Source organism: Macadamia integrifolia, unplaced genomic scaffold, assembly GCF_013358625.1.
Source record: "Macadamia integrifolia cultivar HAES 741 unplaced genomic scaffold, SCU_Mint_v3 scaffold571, whole genome shotgun sequence".
NCBI classification, from domain to species: domain Eukaryota; kingdom Viridiplantae; phylum Streptophyta; class Magnoliopsida; order Proteales; family Proteaceae; genus Macadamia; species Macadamia integrifolia.
In genome coordinates, this window is record NW_024870489.1 from 423946 (window position 1) to 443430 (window position 19485).

Below are 19485 nucleotides of genomic sequence, written 5' to 3' on the forward strand. Positions count from 1 at the left end.
TGACAGCAACTTTGGAATAAAAACCCTTCAAAAAATCGTTTTTTTCTAAAAAATTACCCATATTGGCCATTATATGACCGTAGCGCCGATACGTATCGATACTCACCGATACGTACCGATATATATATATATCGATACTCACCGATACGTGCTGATATATACCGATACGTACCGATCGATACATACCGATACTCACCGATACATACCAATACATACCGAAACGTACATTTTACCTCAATTTTATATTTTTCATAGAGTCGTATCGAGGCATGTCGTATTGTATCGATGTGTATTAGTGGTGTATTGATGCATATCGGTATGTGTTGTAGGATATATATCGATACGAAATGATTTAAAAAATTCAATGTATCGTATCGGTGTGTATCGTATCGGCCAACTAAATTTAAGATACGTATCGGAGGGTATCGTATCGGTATCGGAGATACTTAAAACCATGCTTGATCTCCACACTAAGGATTTTCCTTGCTGCCCCCAAATCTTTCATCTTAAGTTCATAACTTAATTGTTCCTTCAACCTGTTGACCTCATTCCTGTCTTTTGCTGCAATCGACGTATCATCAACATAAAGTAGCAAATATATGAATGACCCATCAGAGAGCTTTCTGAAATAAACACAACAGTCATATTGACACCTGCAGTATCCAAAACTATCTATAACTGAATCAAACCTTTTATACCACTGTCTAGGAGACTGTTTCAAACCATATAGGGATTTCAACATGCATACATGGTCCTCCTTACCTTCAATAACAAACCCTTCAGGTTGATGCATATAGATCTGTTATTCTAGTTCACCACGCAAGAATGCTGTTTTCACATCAAGTTGCTCCAACTTCAAATCATGCATAACAACTAAAGCAAGTAGGACACGAATAGAACTATGCTTAACAATAGGTGAGAAAACATCATTAGAATCAATTCCTTATACCTGACTGTAGCCCTTTGCAACCAATCGTGCCTTGTACCTTGCATCTTCAACACCTGAGGTGGATTCCTTCTTCTTAAAGACCCATTTGCAGCCAACAGTTTTCTTCCCTATTCTCGGCTTGACAAGCTCCCAAGTCTGATTTTTATGAAGAGATTCCATCTCATTCATGGCAATCAACCATTTGAGAAAAAGAAAATAAGGACAAGGGAGAAATTGACTTTGATTGCACAACCTTTATTTTCCTTCATCATGTTATTTAGATTTAGAAATCAATACACACACTATCAATTTTAGACAAGACAAATAATAGTTACTGGAATTCTGCTTTCTTCCCTTCTTGTTGCTTCTATCTATACAGATTCTCCTCTTACCTCATCTTCTATCATCTCAACGTTTCTTGATCTTTGAAAGACCTCCTACCCATTTCATGATTGGAGACAACCAAAGAGATTTCAGCGTTATCAGTGATCGGCCCTGTTTCTTGCAAGATGCATAAGCATTAAATTCAGCATGCCCATACTTTTATGGTTGTCTAATAGTCCTCCTTGGTCTATCATTGGCAATGTTGTACTGCTCTTCTTCTTGATTCTCTTGAGCACTATCTCCTTCAGTAAAAGTAGACAGCTGAACTGAAGTAGATTGTGATTTGTTTGAAGATGAACCACCAATTTCAAACTCTACATTCTCTCTAGATTTTTCTTGACCTTTATCACAATGAACAGGAGCTTCTTTCCTTGGATGCAACGTAGCAAATTCATCAAAAGTAACATCTCTGCTAATACGAATTTTGGAGACTTTGGATCAGGACACCACAACCTGTATCCTTTAACTTCAGATCCATACCCAAGAAAAATGCATTTCTTGGCCCTAGGTTCTAACTTCCCTTTATTCACATGTGCATAAGCAGGACATCCAAATACTTTTAAATTGGAGTAGTCTACAGGCTTACCTGACAAACTTCCTCTGGAGTCTTGTACTCAGTAGCTGTGCAAGGAGATCGATTCACCAACAAGGTTGCTATGTTAACTGCTTCTGCCCAGAACTCCTTGCCCAATCCTATACTTGATAACATACACCTTGCCTTTTCTAACAAGGTTCTATTCATACGCTCTGCCACTCTATTCTGCGAAGGGTGTTTGAACAACTGTATGGTGTCTTGCAATACCTTCATTTTTGCAGAACTCATTAAAGTCACCTTCACAGAACTCTAGGCCATTATTGGTTCTCAAGCTCTTAATTTGTTTCCCGGTTTGCTTCTCAAGCAAATTCTTTCACTATTTGAAAGTGACAAATACTTCATTTTTGTGTTTCAAGAAATAGACCCAAACCTTCTTGGAGAAATCATCGATGAAAGTAAGCAAGTACCTTGCACCAGCCCCCTTTGAAGCAACCTTGGAGGGCCCCCATAGGTCTGAATGAATGTAATCTAAAGTTCCCTTGGTCCTGTGAATAGTAGTACTGAAACTGACTCTTTTTTGCTTCCCAAACACACAATGCTCATAGAACTCCATTGCTCCTGTACTCTGACCACACAACAGACCCCTTTTACTTAATGATGCCATCCCCCTTTCACTCATATGGCCTAACCTCATGTGCCATAAATTTGTGACATCTGATTTAGACAGATGATGAAGCTGCTGCAATAGACCCAGTGACTGTAGTACCCTGCAACACATACAAATTGCCAACCTTGATTCCTTTCATCAACAAGAGAACACCCTTGCTGATCTTCATGACTCCACCTTCAGCTGTATTCTTGCACCCATGTGAATCAAGAGTGCCTAAACTGATGAGATTCTTCTTCAAATTAGGGACATGTTTGACATTAGACAAGGTTCTGACAATGCCATCATACATTTTGATATTGATCGTTCCCATTCCAATTGTCCTACAAGAGGCATTATTTCCCATCAACACAACTCCACTTCGAACTGATTCATATGTGGAGAACCATTCACGATTGTGACACATATGGTAGGAACAACCAGAGTAAAAAACCCATTCATCCCGTGATCTGACTCTGTCATCAGTCACCAAAAGGAATCAGACTCATTCTCATTTTCAGCAATACTGGCTTCTACAGAATCATCTCTCTTCTGTTGATTTTGGGCACCACCATCTGTTTTCTGCTCATTTAAAAGCTTATAGCATTCAGATTTAATATGCCCCTTTTTCTTACAGTAATTGCAGGTTAAATTTTTATGCTTAGATTTTGATCTAGCCTTCTTTTTGTCACCATCTAAACCCCTTTCATTTGTTCTTCCTCTAGCTATCAAACCAACACCATCAGATTTATTTATAGACGTCAATTCATCATCAATCTTCTGCTTACTTTGTAGATTCATTTTGACATCATCAACAGAGATTGTCTCTCTACCATAAATCATGGTATCCCTAAAATGCTTATAAAATGGAGGCAGAGAACATAACAATAATAGGGCCAAATCTTCATCGTCTATTTTAACATCTATCATTTTCAAATCAGTAACAATAGAATTAAATTCAGATATGTGGGATTTAATAGAAGTACCTTTACCCATATGAATGGTATACAGTTGTTTCTTCAATCTCAACTTATTGGTGAGGGATTTGGTGAGGTAGAGATTCTCTAACTTCACCTATAACTCTGCAGCTGTTTTCTCTGAGAGAACTTCCAGTAGAACATCATTCGAAAGACACAACTGAATAGCTGAAAGGGCTTTATCATCCAAATCGTTCCAATCATCATCGGACATAATTGCTGGTTTCTTTGCCTTCCTAAATAGGGTTTTCTTCAAACTCTGCTGCTTAAGAACAACCATCATTCGAACCTGCCATAGACTAAAATTGATGTTGCCGTCGAACCTATCAATATCGTATTTCGTTGAAGCCATGGATCGAAGTAACCCAAAGCTTTGATACCAGTTTGTTAGAGCAAGCACCAAGAAATATGATGAATAAACCAAGACAGATTGCACAACACAGAGATTTAACGAGGTTCACACACCAGGGTGGTGTGCTACGTCCTCGGGTGAAGATGTTTTACTATACAGAAGAGAGATTACACCCAAGCAGCAGCGAGAAAACTCGCTCTGAAACCCTAGCTCAAAATCCTCCCCCCCCAAAATACAATAATCTTTCTCAACAAGACAACAGTACATTATGTACTCCAAGTCGCAGGTCGACCCATCGGGTCGTGATCGATTCGGTTAAACCATACCGCGGGTGCTATGCCCTCGGACCCCCATACGAGATCAGTGCTGGGCTCTGGGGTTGGGCTGATCCCCATACGAGATCAGTGCTGGGCTCCGGGCTTGGGCCTATCGGCCCAACCCCTCTGCTTCCATCACAGATCTCAATAAACTTCCCATTCGGGTCGCGACCAAAATATGTTGGATTAGGTCAAACTTCAAAACGGGTTAAGAATTCGAGGCAAACTTAATAGTAATCATAATGACTATCTACTATCTAGTATCTACTGGAAAGAACTATGATGGCCTGAATGGATTCCACGCCCAGTACGATGGAGTTGACGTGCATTTTCTCTGACTGCACCACAAATGCATGCCACATCATAGTCTAAGAGAAGAATCGAACGTAGTCCTCCATAGCTGTCAAAAAGACTGAGTCATCTACATACTGAAGGTAACCTATCCAAGAGTACGTATCACCACCATAGTATATGGTAGCTGCTTATATTTTATTCTTACATAAAATTATTTTTTAATCAATTTTAGAAAATATTTTAATGACATAATATAACAAAATCAAATATGGTATAACATAACAAGCATATAGTACGCTCCAAAACACTTTAATATTAATCTCCTATTTTTCTTTTATTTTTAAAATCAAAACAGATTATTTTCCCTATTTTTTAAATTATTTCAAATATTAATCTATTTTTCATATTTTTTGGAAATAAAAAAAAAATAATTACAGGCTGGAAAAAAATTTCACTCTGATGGAAGTCGCAGAACAACCATTGGTGACTAACATATATATAATTGATATCCATTAAAGCAGTATTTATCATAAAAAGTAACAATTTATGTTAATGAAAAATGAATTTTTAAACCAGAAAAAAAAATATTTATCTACCAAAAAAAAATTTCGACTCTGTGAGGTCATAGATCGGCCTCTAGTGTCTAACATATAAAAAATCTACAAGCATCAAACATGTATTTATGTACTATTTCAAAAAAAAAAAAAAAGGTTTTGGAGAAAGAACTTTATCTTTCCTAAGCTTTGAATGTGTAGATCTTTTTGTAGAAGTCCAATGGAAGTCAAAATGTGTGATGATGTGGCTAATTGGTGGCTTGTTGGAGTGTTTTTCATTCAAAATATGCAAATGGAACCAAAACCACCGAGACAGGTGAGACAGAGTCGAAATTATGTATTTATAAGGCATGGAATGTATCGTTTCGGCGAGATACCGAAATACCAAAATTTTGACCGCAATATGGTACACATATTGATTCGTGCCTTATTTCGTTTCGACAAAAAAAAAAAGAAGCCGCCCGAAATACCGAAATTTCAGCGAGATTTCGAACCATGATGGCAACCGATACTAATACTTTAATCCTTGAACTTTAGGATACCTTAGTGTATCTCCGATATGATATGGTACCCTCCAATACGCATCTTAAATTTAGCCAACCGATAACAGGGACCGATACCGATACTTTAATCCTTGGATGCCAGATATTTTAATCAGAATTGATTGGTTATATATCTGATTTGAATTTGCTCTGTTCACATTGCTAGTATTAAATGATAATTTTAGTTTAGTCTATTCATTTTCTAGCTAAGCTACATTTGAGCCCTCAACCTCTTGGATGCAGTGAAGTACATGAACCGATTGCTTTGGGGGCTTAAACACTTGTCACCCTGGGCCTTTCTATAATTACTAAGCCATATGTTTGGGGCAATTGCAATTCTTTGTATTCTTCCTTATATGAGATTTCATTTTTCTGTATAGGATGGACGAGACACTGTTTGGCCACATGACCCTCATACGGGATGGAGTTACTGTGTCATAATCCCCTCGTGGATCCTCCTACCCATGTCAAGAGATTCAGATCCTGTGGTGGTGAGAATTATCATCTTCTCCCCCACTTAAATGACTTTTTGGCCTTTAGCCATGGAAAGTATTAGCTGTTGCTTCCTTATATTGGTACTAATTTTGGCACATCAACATATGATATGTACTTGCAATTTTAAATTAGGCTCTTGTATGTGATCCTTTATATTGTTTATTCGCTTTTGGGGAGTGATTTTATCTTGTTCCCAATATTCCTATAATGGCACGAGAGAAAATGATGAATTCCTCTTTGCCAACCATGATGTCATAATGACGTCCAAAGCTTTATGGTAGTCTTTTCAATTAATGGAAAGGTATTGGGACACACACACACACACATGTTCTGGTACCTGTTAATACTGTTTTTGATTTTTAACCACTTTTTGATTTTTCTCTTCTTACTCACTATCTCTTTCTTCAAAAGCACAGGTGCAGACATTGTTGTTATTGCTGCTTTGTTTTATTCACACATTGGTTCATTTTCTTAAATGAAAACAAATGCTATTTTTTTTTTTGAATAAATCTTTTTTCTCCGTTTGTTTCTTTTTTTCATTCTCAATCTTGGTTTTATTGAACTTGAAAAATTGCATGGATATTAAATTTTCTTCACAATCAAAGTGATCCTACCGTTCAGAACGAATATAGATTAAAACATGGAATGTGTTTTCCTGAAATCATCAAGTAGTAAGATTGTTTCTATGATAGATGCAAGAGTTTTCATCTTTCCTACATGGTTTTTCCAAATCTTACATTTTCGTTGTGTATAAATTTCAAACAATTTTTTTTTTTTAATTTCCTTCCTGCTTGAGGCATTTTCTGTTTTGACTTCTTTAGGTTACAGTTTTACAGGGTTCAAGTTGGTATACAATCACCAGAAGGGATTACTACTACCCGAGCAATACCGCATAGATTCAATGATTTCCTAAAACTATTTACTGGAGTAAGTCTAATAATTTTCTTTGAGGTTTTAGTGTAAAACATCTATTTTTTGTGATGTGTCTTGGTGCAAAATTAGCTTCATTGTGGGCATTTGGTTTGCCCCTGGCTTTTTCAGGAAAATATTGTTTTTACTTTCATTTATATTCAAGTATTTCTGGTTATTTACACAAATGGCTTTCTTTTGTAGCTTAAAAGGGAATTTCCCAAGAAAAATCTCCCCCCAGCCCCTCCAAAGGGTCTTCTGAGACTAAAAAGCCGGACACTTTTAGAAGAGGTAGGAAACTTGTTTTTCTATTTCTTATGTCTATGCTTATGATGTATAAATCTTTGAGATATGCCCCACGGATGTCATTTCTAGAACTGAAAAACAAAATAGAGCATTAGACAGTGAAGAATAAATGAAAAACAAAATAGAGTATTCCTATGCTTATGATGTATAAATCTTTGGGTTCATTCTTCTGCCATCTAAAATCAGTGCTACCCTTTCTTCTTGACAATTAATATCATGCAGAAGCAAACAGAAGTTAGTGATGTTGGGGAGCCAAAGAATAGAGCATTACACAATGAAGAATAGATTTTCGAAACCAAACAGAGCCTTAGTGTTTTAGAAAATTCATGTCCTGGTAATGACGTAATGTAGAACTAACTAGGTTGACAAGTCAAACTTAATCCCAATGCTGCAGGATATTCCCAAAGAACAACCAATATCCAAACTAGAACAGCCACAAAAACAACTCAGAATTAAAAAGGAAAACCAAGTCTGTAAGATCCTGATTACAGAACTCTTAAGAATCTGTGAACAGGACTATCAATAGATGATAGGGCCTTGACAGGGACTGTAAGAGGTCTAAAACCAGCTGATAATATGATCCAACACCCAAAGAAACCAACAGAAATCAAGGCAGGTCCATCAATTTCAAATCTGGGCAGAATAGGTCACTAGAAGACAAAAAATTGAGATATTTCTAGTATCTGTCGACCCCTGGACAGAAAAGGTTACCCTTTGGGTCGAGTTTCCCTCTGGGTAGGGCCTACCTTCGATCCAAATTCAGCTCAAACTGATGGCTGTTTGGTCTGGGCAGGTTCTGGAAAATTACTCACAAAGTCTGCAATTTTATGGGCAGAACTGAAGGTAAAACTGAATCTATTAACTTTGGGAACTTGAACAGATCAGTGGCAGCTTGAGTAATGGAGAGGAGAGGAGGATAGCTTGAAGAAGAGGAACCTTCTGGGCTTCCCACTGCAGGGAGTCGTCGGATCGAACACCAACCCGTCACTGCGATCAAACTAAGGTTTGAATTCTCATTTCGTTTCAGTGGTTTTGAAACCACCGAAATACCAAAATCTCACGATTATATATATATATATATATTTGACTCGCTGGCTTGTTTCGGTGGTCAAACGGCCATATTATGGTCTGAAACTTGGTGGGGAGCTTGTTTTAATGTTAATAAACATGTTTAGAACTTACATTTGCAAAAATAATAAAACATAGTGGTGTTTTAGAGTTGTACCCTTGTTTGGCAGCAACCGTCTACTGTGCTAGAGACTTGTTGCATAGAGAATTTTATGAAATTTTATTAAAACAAGACATAGAATGATATTAAAGCAAGTAAATAATGCATCCATGCCATCATTGATGTAGATCCACATCCATCATGGACTGCCGCAGGAGGAGAGCCCAGCCCAAAGTGCGATAGTCGATCTCCACTTAAAGTCCACTTAAGTGGTTATTAATATATTAAGTTATTTCATTAAGTTAATAAGGGGCCATTGGGCCCATTGATTTCAATGTAACTTGCCCATTAGTGGCTATTAGTTAAGTGACTAGTAATTACCTATTCCAATTAGGTTTCTAGTCTAGTCCTATTTAGGGTCCAACTCCTAGTTCTGTTATGACTGTTATTAGCTAGTTCTGCCCTCTATTTATAGAGGAACTCTTGTACTCTTATTTCTCAGATTTGAATAAATAAAGATTGCAGTCGGTTTCTTCTAACAGCCGAGATAGCTGTGGGTGAGATGCTCGGGCCGAGATAGCCAATCCCACCCACAATTCTCTTGTCTTCCTCTTTCTTTCTTCACTTTAAAGTTACTGTTATTAGTCATTACTGCTGTGATAAATCTGCAGGAGGTGTTCAGATCTGTTCAGTCCAGTTAGAGTCAGAATCAGCCAGCAAGAAGTACTCAGTTTCAAAAGTCATCGATTCCCGTACCACCCACAACTGACCACTGAATTACAAATCCTTTTCAGAGGGTGTTTCCAGCAGGATAAGTATCACTCGATCCTCATCTCGGTGCTGCCCAGGCAGCCTGTCCTTGATTCTTGGAGGATCTTCTGTTTCTCTCTGTTCAGGCCAGAAATCAGGAAAGTCCATATCTCTCTCATCAGCTGGCAGATTGCTTCCATCTTTGGAGGTTTTGTTCTACATACACAGGTCTACCATAGACCTGAATTGCAGCCCATTCTGAGCAGCCTAGCTCCAGCCACAGGTAACCCGTTAAAACCCTAGCCGCAGGCTTTCTCTCTCCTGGGGTTTGGGTTCTTAAATGTTGGGTTTTATTCTTAAGTTAATCTTTGTTCTTTTAAGTGATTTCTGGGGTCTTTTCTGGTAGTTTTTCTATTCCTATTGATGTACTTTATCAAGATAATTCAAGAGTCCTATTTGATTTGGGGTTTGGAGTTGTAATTTTTTGGGGGTAGTTACTTTGTAATCTACTTCTATATTAATCATCAAAACATATTATTGATTAATTAACTAATATTTAGAGTACTAGAGTTAACTAGTAATATAGTATGTAACTCCCTAACTCCCAAGCCTTCCACTCCTATCTCCTCCAAGTCTAACTCCCAAGTCCCAAAGTCCCAATATGGCAATATCCTAAGTCCCAAACATATTAGCTATACAATTCTAATCATAACGACTGTCTACTGAAAAAGAACTATGATGGTTTGGCTGGATTCCACGTCCAGTATGATAGAGTCAATGTGTATTTTCCTCTGACTGACCACAAATGCATGCCACACCATATTGTGCTAGAAGTATCGAACGTAGTTATCCACAACTGCAAAAAAAGGAGTCATCTACGTATTGAAAGTAACCTATCCGAGGGTATGTGTCACCACCATAGTATGAAGAAGAACCTGCCATTGAGCCATTGTAACCTAATACTTCCGGCAGCATGTACTGCTGGGCTGGGTAGGAGAATAAGCTATCTACAAAGCCACCACCATGTGACTGAGAGCCATAGTCAATACTAGGAATGGATGAACCATATGTATGCCCCATCCCAGTGAATTGACAATAAGGTCCATAACCACCGCCAACACTGTACTCCGACCAGGTGCTCTCTCCATTAAATGATGGGGACGCCAATGCCCACTTCCTCTGCTGTGACTGTGAGGCATAGTTATTAAGGCGGTGAGGCGACCAACGCGTTTGAGGGTCTTTCAAAGCGCTTTGGCGATAGGGCGGGTATAAGGCGTCGTCTTATTGAATAAAGCGTTCTAGTGTTTATTTTTTATATAGCCATTATATTTGGCTCAAATAGCATATTAAAAATTTTATAATACTACTTATATGCTAAATAAAGATTAAAAGTTCATACCAATACAAGATATTCGTAAAAAAACCAATCGTAAAAAACCCAATCAGTAAAGTGAATAAACTAAGTTCATCTTCATTTAAAAAAAAAAAAAAACTCAGCATAGTCATAATATCAATAAAACCAAGTATTTCTGTGTCAATAATAAGACTTCTTTGGAGATTTTGTTAGATCACTTGATGCATTACATTTAATCAGTTTGATAAAAATTTATAAGCGAGCCAGAAAACAACTGGTTAGTTTCTGTCATGTATACGCACATGGTATGCCCACTACAGGAGAGCCCTTGTTCTGACAGGAAAGTAAACAACAAAATCAGAGCTGTATCAGGTCCCGCAGATCAAGAAAAAGAAGATGAGGGGGGGGGAATTGCAATCAAGGTGCTGCTGGTCAAGAAGGGAAAAAACCTGCAATCAGGGTACCGCTGGTCAAGGAAAAAAAAAATGCAATAGAGAAGAGTCAATGAGCAAGCACAAAATAGAAAAAAAAAATACTCGACAAAGGAGTCGAGGTCGGAGGAGAAAAACAAGAAAAAAAAAGCACAACAGAGGAGGAGGAGAAGAAGAAGGGGTGGAAAACTGCAATCAGGGTACCGCTGGTCAAGAAGAAGAAGGGGGAAAAAACTTCAATGTGCCCTATGCTGGTCAAGAAGAAAGAAAAAAAAATCAACAAAAGAGTCGAGGTTGGAGGAGGAGGAGAAGAAGGGGGGGGGACTGCAATTAGGGTACCACTGGCCAAGAAGAAGAGGAAAAAAAAAACATTTTGCAACAGAGAAGAGTTGAGGAACAAGCAGGAAAAAAAGAAACTCTTGACAGAGACTTGAGGTCGGATGAGGAGAAGGGCAAGAAGAAAAAAAATACAATAGAGAAGGAGGAGAAGAAGAAGAGAACAAACCGTGACAATCTGAGTTGCAATCCATTACTGGAGCCAAGGTTCATGGTTACCGGAGTCAGAGTTCCTGTCGTCGGAGCTGGAGCAGGAGCAAGAGTCGATGTAGGCGGGAGCAAGAGCTGAGTGTGAAAAGTAAAAGAACAAAGAAAAAAAAATCGCAACTGAGGAGGAAGAGAATGGAGGGTTTCATTTTCACCCCCCAAGCCAAAGCCAAAGCCAAAGCCATGGCGTGTGAGACTGAGGGTTATATTATTATGCACTTTTATGTGATCCGGTGTGATGCAATATACATAACTTTTGTACACAATCCACTAGAACACAGAGAAATGGAATATAAAATAAAATAATAAAAAATAAAAACAGTGCATTACCAATAAGGTGACTCACGCTTCACCCCATAAAAAACACATTAGCACCTAGCCACTGCTAAGGCGACGCCTTAATAATAACTATCCCTTCTACTCAAACTCACCGCCAATGATGTGGAGAGGTCATAGATCAGCCTCGGGTGTCTTAACATATAAAAAATCTATCCCTAACCAACATGTATTTATGTTAATGTTTAAGAAAAAAGGTTTTGGGGAAAGTGGTTTACCTTTTCAAGGCTTGGAAGTATGTAGATCTTCAACTTGGAGTGACCTTCAAAGGAATAGAGGTGATGATGTAGCAAAAAAAGGAGTCTTCCACTGTTCTCAAGAATCTTTTCCCAAAAAAATTTATCTCAAGAATCTTCTCCCAAAAAGTCGATCCAAAAAAAAAAATTTTTTTCTCCCCAAAAAAAGCAATCTTATGAACAACCTTCAATCCTAACAGCATCAATCTCAAGAGTCTTCTCCCAAAAAATCGATCCCAAAAAACAAGAGTCGAATAGCTCCCAAAAGCCTTGGCAAATCGATTATTGTAAAAAAAATGGACAAATATCATGTCTTCACTAACTTGATCTTCCTTCAATCTTCAGAAGAAATCGATCCAAAAAGTTGATAAAAAGAATCGATCCAAAGAAATGATTATTCCAACACAAATAAATCCAAACAACAACCCTTCCAACAAAAATTGATCCCAATAAAATAATGGATCCTAAGAAAATCGATTCCAATAACCGGTTGATCCCCTCCAAAATAACAATCAAACCAAAAGGAAAAAGTGCTTGTTTGCAAGCAACAGTAATGAAACATTCAAGTATGATTTTCATCAAATCTCCAAGGAAACCTTAGTTCTTCTTTTTCTATGAACTAGGGTTTCACCATAAACTAGGGGTGTCAATGGGCTAAAACCCAGCCCAACCCTAAAGTCTCTTAATTTAACCCAAGCCCAACCTAGCCCTAGGTCAGGCTGGGATATGTCAGCCTAGGCCCAACCCAGCCCTAATGGACCCTGATTGGGCCGAGTTTAACCCAATCCAGTCCAACCCAATACTATCGGTTACTTGGTTGCTTGATCTTGATGCATTGCAAAGGCCAAAGACCAAAGTTTTCGTATGTGTAGATTGTGGAAAACGAAAGACCCTTTTCTTTAAGTATCCATTAATAATTATAGCATATTTATATGATTATATACTTAATACACATGGTTGGGTTGGGTTGAGACCTCAACCTAGGCCCAACCCAACCTTGCCTTGGGCCTGAAAATCTCAACCCTAACCCAACCTATGGCTGAAATCTCAGCCCAAGCCTTGTTCGGGCTCAGGGCGGGCTAGGGCTGGTTCGGGTTGACTAGATTTTTTTGACACCCCTACCATAAACCATAGAACCTTGAAACGACTCTCAATCTGGCAATCACAGAGAGACAACTCACTCTGATTTCATATAAAGAATAAAAAAGGGAAAAGAAAGAAGAAGAGAAGAGGGAGGACGAGGAGAGAGATATGGCTGTGACTTTTTGACTCACAACTGTCTTATTGAGGCTGCCCATTTCATTCAATATATATGATAGTGACAAAACCCTAACAAGGGCATAAAGGACATAACAGACATAGAAAAAGGAAAAAGAAAAAAATAAAGTTACTGTTCACGTGAACAGTACCCATGAACGCTTTTCACAACACTATTTCATGTGAATAGTGCTGTGAACCCTTCAATCAATAAATCCTAACAACTTACAATACGTTTTTTTTTTTTTTTTTTTTACTCTTTGATCCATGTAGCCGACCCCATTCAGTTGGGATAAGACTGAGTTGTGTTGTGTTGTGTTGTTATTCCCTACAATAGGCTCTATTTGAGGTCATACTTGGGACAAGACTGAGACTATGCATGTTATTCCTCACCACTTCTCCTATGGGGTCATTTTAGGCCTACACTTAGTTCTTTGGCTCCTTCAATGTGAATCTGACCACTCCTCCTTATTGGGGCATGTTCAGGCCTCTTTTGAACATTGGTCATATCGCTTCAAAAGACTTTCCTAGAGTTTTTCGTTGATCGAGCAACTCCCAAATCAGCTCTAACATGCTCATTCCTTACTTTATTCTTTATAGTTTTCCCGTACATCCATCTTAACATCCTTATCTCAGCTACACATAGCTTCTGAATTTGGCTCTTCTTAACTGTCCAACATTCTGCCCCATACATCATAGCTGGACGCACATCAGTCCTATAGAAGTTTCCCTTGAGCTTTAAAGGGATATGCCGGTCACACAATACTCTAGAAGCATCTCTCTACTTCATCCATCTCACTTTATTCTCTGTAAAACATCAGCCTCTAAAAACATCGTCCTCAATGTTATTCATTTGCCGTGAAAATACTGTACATAAGTACAGCATTTGCCATGAAATTACTTATCTGATTAAGGTCTAATATTGTTTATATTGTTATTCAGTTGCCGTGAAAATACTGTACATAAGTACAAGCCTACAAGGTGAAATGCTTTCTAACATTATGGGAACATGAACAAACCTAACTCACCTAGAAACTGGAAACCGTCTATCTACTGTCTATATGGGTGATTAATGTTCTCAACATGATTAGTTTTGTCACAGCGAAGGTGTTTATTGGAGGAGTGGATGGGAAAGCTTCTGTCCGACATTGATACATCTAGAAGTGTTCCAGTGGCATCCTTTCTTGAGCTAGAAGCGGCTGCTAGGTCTTGTAGGTGGCTCCTTTTTATTCCCCACCCCGTCTTTGTTAGGCTTTTAGACATTTTTTTAATACAGTAGCTTGCATTATCTTATATGTTCAAACTATGGAGGTTTCTCAATTGACAAATTTAGAATGGCATGGAAATTTTTTTTATATATAGCTTTTTTTCCCTTATAAACGTTTTAATATTTTAGTCACATTGTTTTTCTTTTCAGCATTTTATGAAGCAAATCAGCGCGGTGGAGAAGCAAATGCATCTGGGAACACCATGATTTCTTCGCTTGAAGTTCAACCCAATTCAGATGTTTCTTTTCTCGCTGGTAGTTCATCAATCACATCAGATTATGGGAGTGATAATGCTTATGAGACATCTGAACTTGGAACACCAAGGCAAGGAAGGGATAATAGCTCCGAAATTGGTCCTGAAGATCTACCATTGGATCAAGAATTGGCCAGTTCTGTTGTAGCATTTGTAAATTTTGGCATACCTAGTGATAATGGTCTTTCTGTGGGTGATTCAATTCTAGAGCAGCTGGAAGGATTTCCTAGGCACAAAATTCATACCAGAAGAGAAAAAAGTGTTATAAACCGGGATACATTTAATGGAGATGCTTCAAAGATTGCATTTCTTTCCAGAGAAAAGATGGAGCTCTTATCTGAACCTGAGCATGGTAAAGTAGCCGGTCATACTCGGAAGCTCTCAGCTGAGAGTGTTGGAAGTGACATAAGTTCTGTAAGAGGTAGCGAAATATCAAATTTTGGTGCTGCTACTTCATATGGTGATGGATCCCTTGACTTTCCTGGAGGAGCTGAAGGTCGAACTTCTGAAATTCTTGGAACCATAGACATGCAGTATCCAGAAAATGTACAGATAGTTCTTCAATTGAATCAGCGCAACAAAATGAATAGAGTCCTTACGACCATGCAGCAGAGATTAGCTACAGCAAAAACAGACATGGAGGATCTTATTGTAAGACTAAACCAAGAAATGGCTGTGAAAGATTACCTTACAACAAAGGTGAATGCAGAACATACCTATGCATTCTGTGGCGTTATTTGTATTTGTAACTTGATTGGACCATGAGTTTTACTCAAGTCTTTATTGCGTTTCATCTGGTGTTATATTTCACTAATTTTTTTTCTGTGGTCAATATTGAGTTTTTCAATATTCTCCTTTGTTTATTTTTTCTATTTTTCCATTTATGTTGGGATTTTGAGTGCATAGTTGAGGGGGTTTCGTGTTGTACTAATGAAAAATGATAAAAGACCACCTTTTGAACTGTCGCCAGAATCACATTTTGGGAGTATCTGAAAGTGTTCCCATTTTTCTATTAGATTTCTCCATAATATTCCGATGTAGTTTTTTTTTCCTCCAGCTGTCCATGTTAATTGTGAAGGGTTGAGTATGAACTTTGTGATGTTTTTGTTTTCCCAGGATACTGACTTTCTATGTGAGTGCCCTCGATGGATGTTCTAATCCTATCACTCTCCCAAACATATGGATCTAGGATGAGCATGGATGGGGCCCATCAGTTGATAGCCCTTGATGTTTAGACAAAAGCCTGAATTGTTTACTGTGTTTTTTTTTTTTTTTTGGGGGGGGGGGGGACTTTGCTATGTTTGATATGTATGATATTTTCTCTTCAATTTGTTAGCAGAGAGAGCTAGTATTATATTTTTCTGGGTCTGTGAAATATTTGGTCAGAAATGTGAGGACATGTTGCTGACTGCGTTGATTAAGGGCTCAAACTTTATCAATTTTCTTTCTGATCATAAATCTTTTGTTATGTTTCTACCATAAACAAGTCCATTGAGCTTGAAAAATGTACAATACTTGAAATGACCATGTGATTCTCATTTTGTTCTAATATTGTGGGCCTGACCAGTTTTATTGTGATTGCACCTAATCAGGTCAGGGACTTGGATGTGGAACTTGAAAGTACAAGAGAGAAAGCCAAAGAAAATCTGCAGCAAGCCATTTTAATTGAAAGGGAAAGATTTACCCAAATGCAGTGGGATATGCTGGAACTTCAGAAGAAGTGTTTGGAGATGGAGTCAGAGTTGAAGTCTGAACAGGTTCTATTTTATGCTTTTGGCAGTCCTTTCATTGATAATAACTTGAATTGATGACTCAGTGATTCTATAAATGACCACGAGAATATTGCAGGATGAAAAGGTTCGTACAGAGTCAACAAAAGTATCTGCTGTTCAGGAGGAGTTGTTGATGCAAGAGTTGGACTCAACTGGAGAACAGGTTCGAAATTTGCAAAAACTTCATAAAGAACTAGAGATGAAATCGAAAGCAGATGTTAAAGTTCTCATTAAGGAGGTTAAATCTCTTAGAAGTTCTCAATCGAATCTAAAGCAGGAGCTGAGTCGATCACTGAAGGAAAAATCTGAGTTAGAGGTAACTTCATGCTTCTAAAAACTTCTCGTGTACAGGAAGGTCGAGGTTTTTGATTAGTTTAATAATGTTCTCTTCTTTAATTGATGTTTCCTTGAATGTAGTTATATATTGACGCTGCTGAAAAAAGTGAACAATATCATAATGTGCCAAATCTAGGTGATTGAATCAGATCATGATGAGTAAGGGTAACAAGACTGAAAACATCCCAGACTACTCTTGCTTGTATTTATGCTATGCATTTGCATGCCTATGTCATGCCTATGTACTTGAATGTGACGTAGCTTCTTGCAAGCTATTATACTAAATCCTCTAATAGCAATCTATTTTCTATTTCTTTCACTTGTCTATTTTTGGCTTTCCCAAATTCATAAGATAATTATATGGCTTTTATACAATTCTAAATCTTCATATAGCTGTTGGAAATCAGTTTCACTATGAAAAAGGATTGCATTCCTGGTTCATTAGAAAGGGAATAAGAAAAGACTGCATTGTAGAAGCATTATAAGAGGCATTTCTTTGTGCTAATATACTTCAATTATCATGAAATTCGTATGCTGTTCCTTGCAGTTTCATGCCTAGTGTTCTTTAATGGATGGTGTTAATAGTTTTCATTTTTTTTGTTATCCATTTTACTTCTTTTTCCAGTTCTCTTTGGTTGCTTTTTGATTTTGATTTCAGATTGATTTCTTAAAATAAGTCAATGAATACTGTTCTGGTCAAGAAATAGAAATTTTTTCATTGCATAAGAAATCCAATTTGGAGCTCTTGCCGGAATCAGAGATGCATAGGAAGAAAGATGAAAATCTGAGCAGCCCGAGTAAACAATTATAGAGATGATCATATTCTATTGAAGACCTGATGATTGCCACCTCCGAGGAACCTAAAGAATATCTAACCTGTATTAGAAATCAGGGCGACAGGTGAAGAAATGACTTCAAATTCTGCAATTCCATCCTTCAATTGCTCCAGAACAATCTCTGTGACAAGTATGAGTAATGAAACCAAGGTTCAAAATATCGGGTTTCGACCAGACTGAAAATTCGGTCAAAATTTTTGAAATATCTGAAATTTTGAGGAAACCAAGGAATTTTCGGAAATTTTCTTGCAATGAAGGGAACCTTGGTTTCAATCCCTAAATTGTGTTTTTTTTGTCTGATTTTTTGTGTATGCTCTATTTTTGACACTTCTAACTTATTCAAAGAATTAGTTTCATGAAAAAAAAAAAAAAAAAAAAAAAAACAAACCTAAAGTGATACTTGTGGTGCTAACGCAAGTTTGCTGTTTTACATTTATTAAAACTGTACTACATATGTAAGTAACAAACTAAAAATGGGAAATACATGATTAAAAGTTTGAAACAAACAAAACATAATGTAGATCCAATACAATATTGTAGCCGCTCCTCTAAATGCACCAAATATGAGTCCCATGATATGTTTTCGGCCCAGTTGTTTTGGAAGCCTATCACTGCCCATCTATAAGACTCATTATCAACATCTCCTAGGTGTCCCATCGTAGGGAATGGCTCACTCAAAGTGATAGGATGTGGAGGTGGCACATATGGTTGGGATGGATACCCAGAGATGCTGTCAACAAAATATGACCCACCACCTGAACTACCCTCCTGTCGAAATGAACTAGAAGATCCACCATACTGTCCAAACCTACCACCAAATCCAAAGGAACCAATGCTCTCAAAGGATGGTGCACCGACATATACACCATACGATGAATATCCATAATTCGATGCAACTGATCCGACACTCTCAAAGCCACTATCACCAAGATATATTGGGCTAGGGCTCGAGTCAATAATTCTAGTGCACGCCAATGCCCAGATCCTCGGTCTCAAACTCATGGCTTCCATTATGCCAGACAAGATGGATATTTCTATGCTTTGGCCCATCCTAGCTGTCTCATCTTCAGGTCGGAACCTATGGCGTGGTCCTTAAGTGTAGCCTCTCTGTTGTTTCGTGGCATGGGTGAACCTAGTCTCCCTTGCCAATTTGATTGGTGATGGCTGTGGCACTGAGTCCTGATGCATGCTATCCTCCCGCAGGGCAGCTAATCTATCATTGTCATCATACCCACCATCACCATCATCATCATCATCATCATCATGGCCTTGGGTCGGGTCAAGGGTCCGAGTGGAAGACGATGAAGGCGGCCAATGCTCTTCTTCTTGATTTCTAGCACCGGGGTGAGACTCAAATGGACGGGATGTCTCTGAGTGAACTTTGCCCTCTTCTGACATATATTCATCAATGTTAACATCCATTTGTGAAGCAATATGACTACTAGGCTGACCACTAGGCTCACCTCGATCTTTAACCCACTCATAAAGGGGATCTTCCTCATCATCATCTATTTGGAAGATATTGGCAAGATTGATTGGGCAGGTATCATTCTTTATGCCAAGGCATATGTGCTTTTCTTTTAATCTCATATTATAATGCACATTCACAAGGTCTGACATCCACTCAACACCCAATCGGTTCCGTCTCTTGGAGTGTATGAGGTTGAAAGTGCTCCAATTACGCTCGCACCCAGTGGTGGAATGCT

General features: G+C 38.1%; 1 protein-coding gene across 9 annotated transcripts in view; it reads left to right on the forward strand.

Moving 5' to 3' along the window:
* Positions 1-19485, forward strand: part of LOC122069277 (PX domain-containing protein EREL1-like) — a 45152-nt gene that overhangs the window by 15777 nt on the left and 9890 nt on the right. For 3 of the 9 annotated variants that reach the window (XM_042633254.1, XM_042633260.1, XM_042633261.1), the window contains 8 exons: positions 5910-6020; positions 6853-6951; positions 7138-7224; positions 14417-14525; positions 14732-15534; positions 16428-16592; positions 16684-16923; positions 17025-19411. In XM_042633254.1, coding sequence (XP_042489188.1) covers positions 5910-6020; positions 6853-6951; positions 7138-7224; positions 14417-14525; positions 14732-15534; positions 16428-16592; positions 16684-16923; positions 17025-17087 — 1677 coding nt within the window. In that variant the 3' untranslated portion in view covers positions 17088-19411. Of the gene's footprint in view, positions 1-5909; positions 6021-6852; positions 6952-7137; positions 7225-14416; positions 14526-14731; positions 15535-16427; positions 16593-16683; positions 16924-17024; positions 19413-19485 lie in introns of those variants that run through there. The other 6 variants (XM_042633253.1, XM_042633257.1, XM_042633259.1 and 3 more) reach the window with 6 other exon arrangements.